The sequence below is a fragment of the Chroicocephalus ridibundus genome, chromosome 15 (assembly GCF_963924245.1).
Source record: "Chroicocephalus ridibundus chromosome 15, bChrRid1.1, whole genome shotgun sequence".
NCBI classification, from domain to species: Eukaryota; Metazoa; Chordata; class Aves; order Charadriiformes; family Laridae; genus Chroicocephalus; species Chroicocephalus ridibundus.
In genome coordinates this window covers 6,564,430-6,576,051 of record NC_086298.1, presented here as the reverse complement: position 1 = coordinate 6,576,051, position 11,622 = coordinate 6,564,430, and the positions used below count along the sequence as shown (strand labels likewise).

At 48.3% G+C, this 11,622-nt stretch overlaps 1 protein-coding gene across 1 annotated transcript; it reads right to left on the bottom strand.

Annotated features, from left to right (window-relative positions):
* Positions 1 to 2,700: 2,700 nt before the first annotated feature.
* Positions 2,701 to 11,550, bottom strand: TBC1D13 (TBC1 domain family member 13). The gene is made up of 12 exons (XM_063353490.1): positions 10,804 to 11,550; positions 10,609 to 10,682; positions 10,061 to 10,101; positions 9,521 to 9,582; positions 9,130 to 9,229; positions 7,726 to 7,808; positions 7,408 to 7,567; positions 6,393 to 6,600; positions 5,543 to 5,706; positions 3,822 to 3,982; positions 3,554 to 3,611; positions 2,701 to 2,836 (listed from the first exon to the last, which is right to left on the bottom strand). The coding sequence occupies exons 1-12, from the start codon at positions 10,824 to 10,826 to the stop codon at positions 2,771 to 2,773; spliced, it is 1,200 nt and encodes a 399-aa protein (XP_063209560.1). The 5' UTR covers positions 10,827 to 11,550; the 3' UTR covers positions 2,701 to 2,770.
* Positions 11,551 to 11,622: the final 72 nt, after the last annotated feature.

The window sequence follows — 11,622 nt, the reverse complement described above, 5'->3', positions numbered from 1 at the left end:
AACAGCCCTTTTCAACGGCAGGACAGAAGTCCTACCACGTGGCAGGGGATAAAGAGGAATATAAAACAGCTTTTCATGCAAGAACCATACTGTCTGGGTGTATCAAAGTTGTTACAAGTTCTCCCCAAAGAACTCCTCAATCATTTTAGAGAATTTATCCCAGCGAATCCTTCCAGCAAAAGCTCTCATTGCATTCCACTAAACCACTGCAGACTCCTTTTTAAAAAGCATTTACCGTCACCCCCTAAAGAGAAGTAAGATGGCATAACGTAAGCCCTTCTCCCTATGAAGGGAGAAGACAGAACGACACCCGTACCCAGACAGCAACCTGCACTGCTACCTGAGTAGCCACCTCCTGTGTCTTCCTCGAGTGTCTGCAATGCTACAGATCAGTGCCTGGCTCCGAGCTGGGCAACGCCACTGCAGGAGGTCAACCTCAGGGCCCAAACGCTACTCTGAAAACAAGCAGTTGTTCATCTACAGTTAATGCTTTACTGCTCTCTCAGGTTATTTTAAGGAGACTTCTAGCTGTTCAGAGCAGGAACCCTCATGGATGCCCCTGTTACCAGTGAGAAAAGCGTCAACAGAACCCTGCACTTGCCAGGGAGACCCAAAATGGACGGCCCAGGTATTCGGGGAGGTGCGAGCAGAGCTTGTGCATGGAATGTAAGAGAGCTACAGCAATATTTAGAGCAGCTCTGAGGCAGAAGTGTTTGGCAGACCATCTGGTTCTACATTTGTGCTACCAGCTAGCCGTTTGGCCATACAAGGTCTGACTACTGGCTTCTCTAGTGCAGGGTATCCAAGAGCTGAGACCGTGAGACCACCTGGAATAGGTCAGCGATACAAGGCAGGAAGAACACCCATCCAGTGGTTATAGCAGACAGCATGTTTCATCACACAGCTGTCCTGGTCTATTGATTCCATATTTCTTGGAGGAAAACACTACCCTCTAGAAAGGATTGCAGCAGAGAGGGATACTGTTAGCCACAGGTATTAATTACAGATTGTTTTAAGTCTTCAGTTGCTCTTGCTCCACCACAGCAGCAACACCCGGCTGCACCAGTGGTACTCGAGCATCTTCTGAAGAGACAGAGATTGCTTGGGATTGCCAAAAAGAAGGTAGGTACATGCATCAACCTGTCCTCTGATGTCCCCGCCTACCTTTGTGAGAATTACAGTAGCCTGTGAAGAACTGGCCTTCAGTGAAGGAACTAACACTAGTAAAAACGCTGAAGGCTGACAACATCCCTCCTGCTAGGGTGATTCTAGGCCATCAGCAGCTTAAGCGGATCTTACAAAGAACACTGACCTTTAACAAATCAATACCCATAAATACCAAAAACTGCAGTGTCAAACAGCTATGCAGAGGTGAGCCAGCACAGCACAGAAAGAAAGGGAAAAGCACGCTGGATTAGTGTTCACTCAAGAGCTTCTGCACCACCCAAGCACCTGGGTGCTGGCGGTTTCTCCCTCTGAGGATTACGGTTTCTGCTCAGCCCGACACTGACAGCAGGTTAGCAGTTCTCTCCGTAGTTTGTCTTAGTTGACGTTCACCTGAGCCTGCTCCACCGTATTTGAAATGCAGCAGTTCCCCTCTCAGGAGGGACGAGTGTCCAACTCAGGATTGTGACTCCAACAGGACCGGTACACAGAAAAGTGGATCAGCCCCAGCAGTCACCTAATGACTGAAATGCTTGTATGCCCACTGGTATAGACCAGAAAAGGACTCTTAATTGTAGGTTGGACCTGTACTATGTCTTCTTCAAGGTTACTGTGACCAGAGCTTACGCAGGGCGATATTATGCAAGCTACTGAGGCAGAAAACCCTGGTGCCGTGCCTGTACAAGCCCCTAAATACGGCTGTCTTCATTGCACACAACTAGATGCCCATTTCTTGTTATTTCAGAATCCTGATTGTAGCTGGATGTGCTCCAGTCCAGAGCCAGGAAAGCAGCTCGAGGCCTCCCAGCAGAAACAAGCTCCTGCTCTAAGGCTGTGCGTAGTAAGGCTTGACTTCAAGCTACACTTCACTCATTGATTTAAAACCACCACAGTCTTGCTTTCAGGGAGACCTTGCTGATAAGGCAAATCTGGATTCAGGCAGTTTCAGTGCACAGAGCCACCAGCTGCAATAGTGTCCTCCCATCTCAGCTTCTCAAGATCTCTTTCCCAGGCAAAGGGGTCCAAACTGCCGGATGTCAGATGGCAATCACCAGAAGCTGATGCTGTCTTCTTTGCACACCCCAGGGATGGCCTAGTGCAGACACAAGGAAGAATAATCCAGAAGCTACTTGAACGGCAGGATGTGTGACTTCATTGGAATACATTCTATTCACAGGAAAAAGATCCTTCTATACTCACACACCAAAATCCACTGGACTCAGCCTGTCCCTTCCTCAGCAGAAGTTACTCCATGTGTTACATCCATGATGCAGCAGTACATCCCTTCAGGGATATGCAGACAGATGGTTTCTTTCTCCCCAAACTTAACGTCATTAAAAAAGATACAAAGAACTGCTTTTAGCAGCAGAGAGGCATTTGAGATTTGAAAAATCTGGAGTGCAGGACCCAACTGGATGGGGAAGTAGTCAGTCCTTGACCTAATAAATAGAGTAGAAGGAAGTCTTTGAAGTGGCCAGTAGCCCAAACATGAAACCTGAAGTCCTGCAGAGACCACTAGGAACTTTAATGCACCACACTGCATGGGGGCATCTCCTGGGATCCGCTGCCATACAGTTTCTCTGGCTCCATTTGTTAGGCTCGTGCACTATTTGGAATCTTGAAGTTCCTTTGCCTTCTTCAAAATCAGATGAACATCAGAGATAGGATAATCCTGTGTCAATGAAACAAAGTGATATAAGTGACTGCCTAGCGTTTCTTGTACACACTGTTTCACTTAAGCAAGGCAAACCTTGACAGCAGCATTCCTTGCCTATTATCACATACTGCTGTGTTCAGTTACTCCCTCAACAGTTTCCTGTTTTGTAACTGATCAAGCCTCAATACCCTTCAAGAAGGTTTTTGTTGTTTGGTTGTTGTTTTTTTTTAATTTGTCCTCTAAGGATACAGTAAGCTGGCCTGCTATAAGGGCTGTCTTCGTGCCAGAAAGCCTTATCAAAGCCAGTATCTTGCACAGCCCAAAGCAGGAACTGGCAGAATCAGAGACATCCTACTGTGCAGCGCAGGTGTTTCCAACCTTGGTCTCTCACAGATCTCAGAACTAAACAAAAGCCTCTGGCCAACAAATTTAACATTGTTACATAGGGTTTCACATCTTTGCTCAAAATTATTCTAATTTTTTGCAAACCAAATGAACATTAGAAGCTTCTAGTCTATGACAATTTCTCTGTAGGCTAGAATGGGTGCACAAGCAGAAGATGCACACTTCCAGTAATGAGCATACTGTAATATCCCTTAAGACTTTTCTGCACGCAAACATCAGATATCTGGTACTTCTTTTCAGCCGGGCATAACCTCTCTCATTTGCTCTCACAGTACTATTTTAAGACTCTCCAAATTGCTCCCTATGCCGACCAAATTTAATCCTTACCTGTAGCAGCCTCATGTTCAGAGTGAAGTCTCCTTCCAGCAACTGATCCCGGATTAGTCTGAAAGATAGAAGTGATTCCAGCTACTTTTTACTCTTTAAAGAAGAACTTTAAAAGCAGGCTACACTGTGGCCTTGTAGAGACTTCTGTGAACAGTGACTATAACCTATTCACCAGATGCCTTAACACATGCCTACAGAAGACTCCTGGATCCACGTATTTAGGTAAAGGATGGAAAGAGAAGAGCAAGAAGGCTACCTATGTACTTACGTCAACATGGCACAACAGACGAGCAGAAGAAAATCAAAGCGCTTATCATCAGCAAAGAGGGAGTCCCAGATGCGGATGACGTCTGGCAGCAGAAACTCTTGGGACAAGAGCAGCGTCAGCCAGCGGAAGGCAAAGAACTGGGGTTTGATGTTCTGTTCTTGCTGTCAGACATGCACCAGGCAAAGAATGAATACATGCTCTCAGCCAGTTCCCTACAAGTAAGAGATGCACCCCATGTTTCCATCCCCATCTCCACCCCGACATTGCTCTAAGCTGCCAACTCATGCTGGAACATCAGCAAACCCATCGCCTCCTTTGAAGACTCTCACATTCAAGCTAGACAGAGGTTTCCAGTGCAGCCATGCACCACATCTACAGACAAGCCAGAAAATACTCCTCTGTCCACAACATGGACCAAAGGAAGCTTTTCTTCCTAAAGGCACTATTTGTGTTAGTTCCGTTAAACTTGCCAAGTAATTTTAATGTTCCCATTTGAACAACATTTTATCTCCAAAGCCGCAGCCCTCCCCCTCTAGCAGAGGCACTGTTTTGTCAGGATTTCCTCTCCTTTCCAGAAGCCCTGTATTTATCAAAAAGTTTACTGTTCACAAAAAGAAACAAAGATGGAACAGAGTTCACACTGATGGTCAGTAAAACACACCAAAAAAGCACTTCTAGCCTGAAGCTTTCTTGTTTTCTGCTGTTAAATCCAAGGGACCATAAGTTTAATCAAGGTCAAACGAGTTCAGGATCCTGCTGATATTCTTAAGGACCAGCTGCTGCATGGCCATGACCATTTCCTGCCAGCCAAACAGTAAGCAGTTTTATTTTCTCCCTACTGAATCAGCCACCAGCCAATACTGTGGGTCATGTCACTGTGCAGACAAACCATCTTTTGGATCATAAAAGAAATATATCCTCATTTTTCTAAACACAAAAAAAAAAAAAATCTCAGTGTGATTTGATGAATGTTGGAGTAACAAGAACAGCTTTCCCTTCCAAATTCTCCTTGGACTTTCACACCAAATAGACTATAAGACCTGAAGATGTTTTCAACAAAAGCTGCCTTCTATGTGTTCTACAAAACCCACACTGACCCAAGGCACTCAGAGACCCTTGGATGAAGGAGAATGGTAGAATTAGGTGGGTGGGATGGTCCAGCCTGCTGGATTTCACTTTACTTGTGGAGTGATCTCCATGCAGTTTAAGTTCCTGTTGTCAGGGCAGCCAGTGGCAACTGAAGCGTGTGTGCGTGGAGGGGGGGGCTGTTTTTTGTTTTGTTCTTAAAGACAGAGACAAAATTCCTGTAATCTCAAATTCAAAGGAACTCTATACCAAAACTCATGTTTTGCCTGATGACTAAAAGAGAGTGAAGACTTCAGCTCCAACTAAGCCTCAGCCCAGCTGACATGGGATCGTGGCCAAGTCACTTCGGACTCACAGCTGGCAGCTTTGCAACAAATATTGTTTACTTTCACGGTCAGGCAGGGGAGGAAAGCCTTGCTGTGTCAGCTTGCTCTAGGTTTACGCCAAGGAGCAGTTGTTTCAGTTCACAGATAAGAAAGCCTCTATGCCGTACAGGCAAAGCCCTTTATTCGCTCTCTCAACCTTTCTATTCAAGCATAGTAACAATTTAACAAAATTGGCTGACGTTTAAATAAACTATTAAGCTCCACTCCTCGCATTCCAACTGAGACTCAAAGAAACACATAGCTCCTCACCAGTTTCAAATACAGCTCCACATCTTTTTCCTTCAGGGTAGAGTAGACCTTCTCCATTTTGTAGGTAATGCCACACTGAGAATCATCCAGGCTCTTAATGAAGTTGTCCCGAATTTCAGCCATTAGATTGGTAAAGCAGAAAAACGTGTCTGCTTCAGCGTGTTCTGGGGGGGGGGAGGGGGGAAATAAATGGTATGGGAATAGAGGAAGCATCACTGACAGAAGCACAGAGACTTAGAACTGTTCTTGCTCCATAATCTGGTTGCTGTACTAGATGCAAGTAGTGGATCACACAAGATCTTGGCTTGCTTGTTGTGGGACAAGACTAGCCTCTTTTTTTAAAGCTAAAAATGTCTACTGAGTCACTGCAAATACAGACCCTGTGTGCAACACAAGGTCTTCGTGACACTGGGTCACACACCAGTTATCGATGCCCAAGAACACCATCTGCTCTTCCCGCCATCAGCACGCGCCCTCAGAGCTCCCATGAAGTAGAAGCAACAGGCAAAGTACTCCCATTCCATTGTTTTCTTACCAGGTATATATAGTACAAGTAAAAAGAGCTTCTAAACAGATTTTAAGTTTCATAAAGTGCAGCTTAGATCCATGCAAAGCAAACAGGAAACCCCTTGAAAACCCTCACTTCCCATATGTTCTCACCACTCACAGCCCATTCAGTTTCTATCAATCTGCTGCGGTCCCCAAAACTCCTCATCTCTTGCTGTATTTGCTTTTTGGCCCCGATCAGTCAGAACAGAGTTATTTAAAGAGAATCTCACTCCTTAAACAGCTTTACGCAGAGAACATGCAGTACGACGGCCATTACTGAGCGGCCAAAAGAGTCTCTCACCTTTCCATTCGCTGTTAGGATCTGTAGCAAAGGTGTAATAAAGCGGCCCTACGATTTCGTTCATCCCCTGAACATACGCTATCCCAGGGTTCAGCTTGGCGTAGATGAACAAGATTCGCTCCACCACTTCCCAGTGAGCTTCGCAGCCATTGGGCAGAACTTCGTACTCGTTTAGAGCATTCGGTGTCGTTTTAAGAGGGGAGCTCACCTGAAACGCAAGGAAAGATTAGGGCTGATTCAGGATAACCAACTGGCACAGATTATTTTGTACGTGTGACAAGCTTGGCTTTTAATACACATAGACTTCCAAAAGATTTGGGCAGCTTATACCAAGCAGGTAGGTTTTCACATAAAAAAGTAACTCGGGAGGCCCAAAGGCAGTGAAGTCCTAGTGCTGGCTATCCCTGAAGAACAAAGCAGTCTGTGCAGCAACAGAGAGATCCCCTGAATCATTACATGACCTGATCCCATGCAGTAAGAAACCACAGCAGTTCCACTTCTTTATTAGTAGTATGAGGAAAAGTATAGATCTGTTGTGGTAGCAAGCCACCTTCCCCAACAGCACATGGCACTTGTACTGTAACACTCGTGAAAGAGGAAAGAGACAACACACATTTCAGCAGATGCTCAGCTCCTTTCCTAATTGCAGGTTTATGAGATCCCAGTTCTGGAAGATTATGTAAATTCAACTTGAATAAATTAACCCTTCAGTGTTTTGTTCCCATACAGAAAGGCACATGTCAAGCACAAAATAACTGAATCTTCCTCCAACTTCTGCCAAAAGTCAGTAAAAAATAACCCTTAGAATTAAATACACCTATAATTCCCTACCAACCATCAGGCACATCAACTAGTTCTACAAAGCTGTCCAGCCACCAGAATGCACAGTACCTGCTGGAGTATGTGTCCAATTTCACCATACAAGCAGAGAGAAATAGCAAAAAGCCCGAGAAATACCCTTCCCTTTATCAGCTAAGATGCCTTGCCCCATGGGCAGCCCCCATCTAGGTCTCACATTTGTAACCCCACTGCGGTTTCGTGCCACCGTCTGTGACTTGAGTGTGGTCTGCTCCACCCGCTTGCGCAGCGTCTCAAACTCATTTTGGGGGTCCAGGATTAAAAGGCAGGGGTAGTCTGTTGGGCGCTGGAAGAATGCCATGTCAGGGTACAGCCTCCTAGAATGGATACAGAAGGAAATCAAGCATAAGAAGAAGGAAGTACATGGCCCATGTTGAATGGGAGATTCAGTTTAATATTAAACTTAGTTTCCAAAGTACAAAGTGTTAACCAAACCACTTGGGTTCAGAAACCCGAGTCATTACGCCTCACACACCTGACATCTTTGTCTATCTGGAGAAGCACTTCGTTATCCTTGAAGTAAGTATTCCATCGACTGTCTGGATTTGGATTGAGGGGCTAAAGAAATAAACAACAGAAATAGAACAAGCGTGTTTCACATGTATCAAAATTCTCAGTAAATAAAGACTGATTTAACACGTTTAGTGCTGCTCCTTCACAGTGTGCAGGAAGTGTATCAGAGCTCATGAAAACAAGCGAGCATGCAGGTTCACTTAGAGAGGCAGAAGGCAACATTTCCAATCTCTTTTCACCTGCCTCTTAATGACTTTGTTCCCAGATCAGGTATCCTGTCCCGTGTCAACAAGATTCCTGATTGCAGCTCCAACCTGTACAACAGAGACGGTCTTTGCACTTAGGGTAAGAGTTACCCACCCACACAGTACTTAGGCGCTGTGGTTATTAGTTACAAGTATCCCCCTCTATCTCAGCTCCAAGAAGGCTGATTAAGCACCACCATTGTGCCCAGGAAAAAGGAAATACGTATTACTATGAACAACCTATCCTGTATCTGACCAGTTTTCCAATATGATAAACTTAACACCCCCTCCACACACACGCTTTCCTCTCTCCACATCAAGATCCATGCAAAGTTAACAACTAACCAAGGAAAAAAAAAGGGGGGGGAACCCACAATGTTCCAAGAGATTCAAAGATCACTGTAACCTGACAACTTGTGGAGTTTTACAAGCACGCAAGTTTTACAGCACCAAAGCCTCCAGAGATCACGGCGGCACAGGTGACTGCACACTAGTAGAGAAGTTAACGTTCGGGACCAGTCATGGACGCAGTTGTATCATTTTACAGTCTCTTCTGATCAGTTACTTCACTCCCTCCCCTAACACATATACTCTTAACAGTGCTTTCAGAGAAGGAAAAAGCCAAGGGATGCAGGAAATAGTCAACTAAACAAAAAAAAAAGCCAGCATCAGAACTAGAAATGAGCAAATTTTCTGCCTTCCATGCCATAGTCTAACTTGACTCTCCTGCCTTTTTTATATCCTCTGCTCATATTAGCCAGCTCTGAGTCCACCACAGACCTCACGTCTCAGGAGAGCATCTCTTTGCTAGAGGTACCTCTCGTGAGCCTCTCCCTTTCCCTAGGCGACCCATAGCCTGGGCAGCTGGCCCCAAAGGAGGGGAAAAGGGATATGCATAGCTGAAAATAAGCTCTCTTCAGAACCATTGGTGCTTTGCCAATAATTCACACTGAAAGCTATTAAGACCCAAGTGCCAGGCTGGTACCTAGGAACCGTCCCTCCTGCTAGCAGGGAAAAAGAGTTGAGAACAGAGCCAAGAGCAGGCCAGGGGTCCAGACTCCAGAACAACGGTTTATAGCTCTGGGGAATTTTCTGGAGCCCGAAGGTTTAACAACACTTACATGATCTTCTAAGGTCACATCTTCCCTTGAAACACCCAGGTTGGCTTTGGCGATCCCAGGCTGGATAATCATTTCCTTTAGGAACTGGGAATACAGATCCCTTAAGGAAGAAAAGAGGAATTAACATTGAAGCAGAAGATTAAGTCAACACAAGCACCCAGACTGAGTTCAAATAGATCTCTCTGTACCACCCTGCTCAGCCAGAAAGCATTTGATTTCCTCTTGAGTTCAGCTGAAAAGGTCAATTCACCAGACCCAGGAGACAGCCTACAGAACACTGCATTCCACACAAGAGCAATTCATTTTATGAAGGTACTTAATTATTTAAGGAACTATTCTCCTTCTCTGCAGATATCATTAGAAATAAAGGAGAAAGCACCCGTGTCCTCACCTCTGTTTCTTCAGCAAAGGGCTCCATAAGGCTTTCTCTAAAGGGAGGTAGTTCAGGAGTATCTGTACAGAAGACAGATGTGCATAAATTAGGATTGGGAGAACGATCTGTTATACCTGTAAGAGGAGCAAACCAAACACAGTGGCTCTCTGAAAATACTGGGACCTTTCTCCAGAAAGCCTACTACTTTGCCAAGTGACAGTCAGGAATATTTCGGGGACTGGTTTTTAACACAGACCTATTTGTAGGATTGCTCAATAGCACACCTGACTGAAACGCACTGGTAGCTTAATACTGAGGGCTGTTCTCATGCAAAGAGCAAACAGCCACTTTCTATCATCCAAAATGATGGCCATCCTGTGCCGGTAAATGCTATTGCATCTATGCCAGAGCTGACCTCCACAAATTACTGTCAAGTTTGAGCAGCTTTTAAGCTCTAGATATTTTGTTTGTTTGTTTACAGTTTTAAGTGCCCCAAAATAGCATGCACTTTAGCAAAGCATCAACACAAGAAACAAAAGCGCCCCAAGCAAAACCCACCTTCCAGCACAGGCAGCGCAGCCCACCATCAAAGGGAATTCCTGTGGAACATCAGGCAGAGAGATAACTCCGTTAGCCCCAGCCTCCGCACCGCGCTTTGCTCACCACACCGACAGGCAGCGCTTTTCCTCCCCCGGGGGCAGGGAGTGTTCACAGGGACGCTCCGGGGGTTACAGACGGTGCCTCCCACGGGGATGGTGCCTGCGGCCGGGCCTGGGCAGCGGAGAGCTGGGGACGGCGCAGGTGAGGGACAGGACACGGCAGAAGCAATGGGACCCGCAAGGCTCTCGGGGAAGGGGAGGGAAGGCTTTGTGGCTGTGCTCAAAGGCCGGGTGGGGACCGCTGCGGCCTGGCAGAGCCTGGGCTTCCAAACACCCCCGCCCGCCTCGGCTTCCCCGCCGCCTCACAGCGGCTCCGGCAGGGGATCGCTTCACAGCGGCCGAGGTGGCCTTCAGCCGCCGGACAGCCTGCGGCCTGGAACCCCGGGCCACCGCCGGGGCCGTGCCCAGCGCCCTCCTCCGCCCCCCACGCCTCCCCGGGCCGCTCACCGCTGAAGCAGAGGTCGCGGAGCTTGGCCAGAGCCACCGTGGGTTCGCCGAGCACCTCCTGGAAGTCCGCGATCCTGAGGGGGAGCGGAGCCGCGGCCGTTATAACGTTTGTTACCGGCAATTCCCCGCACGCACGCACGCACAAACCCCGCCGAGCGGAGCCCGCCGCGGCGGGGGACGGGCCCCGACACCCACCTGCTCTGGTGCAGCCGCGACATGGCGGCCCCCGCGCGCCCCTACCCCGCGCGCCGCCGAACCGCTCCGGCTGGAAACCCTGCCCGCGGGGGTGGGCGGGGCTGGAGGCCACGCCCCTCACGAGGCCTTGCCCACTCGTCGGGCATTGCCCCGCCCCTCCGGCCGCCTTCATGGAGCCATAGAGTGGTCTGGGTTGGAAGGGACCTTAAAGCCCATCCAGTCCCACCCCTGCCCTGGGCAGGGACACCCCCCACCAGCCCAGGTTGCTCCAAGCCCCATCCAGCCTGGCCTTGAACCCCTCCAGGGATGGGGCAGCCACAGCTGCTCTGGGCAACCTGGGCCAGGGGCTCACCGCCCTCACAGGCAAGGACTTCTTCCCAATATCCAATCTACATCTTCCCTCTTCCAGTTTTAAGGCATCACCCCTCGTCCTATCGCTGCATGCCCTTGTAAATAGTCCCTCCCCAGTTTTCCTGGAACCCCTTTAGGGACTGGAAGAGGCTCTAAGGTCTCCCCGGAGCCTTCTCTTCTCCAGGCTGAACCCCCCCAGCCTGTCCTTATAGCAGAGGGGCTCCAGCCCTCCCAGCATCTCCGGGGCCTCCTCTGGACCGGCCTCGGAGCGCCCTCCCGGTGCGCTGAGCTGCCCGGGGGTTCTGCTGCACACCACGGCGTGCCCTGTCACGGCACCGCCATCCCGGCCGGGGCTGGGACACTCCTCTCTCCGGGCACCCAGCGCCAGCTGTGTCGTCCCACCTCAGAAGAGACTCCACAGCCGCCCCCGCCGGGGCTCCCCTGCCCGCTCGGCACCAGCCCTCACAG

Coding starts and splice junctions, on each gene's coding strand:
- TBC1D13 (XM_063353490.1), bottom strand. CDS start 10,826: ATGTCGCGGCTGCACCAGAGCAG. Junction 10,102..10,608: donor CCGCGACCTCTGCTTCAGCG/GTGAGCGGCCCG, acceptor GATGTTCCACAG/GAATTCCCTTTGATGGTGGG. Junction 9,583..10,060: donor TGCGCTGCCTGTGCTGGAAG/GTGGGTTTTGCT, acceptor TCTTCTGTACAG/ATACTCCTGAACTACCTCCC.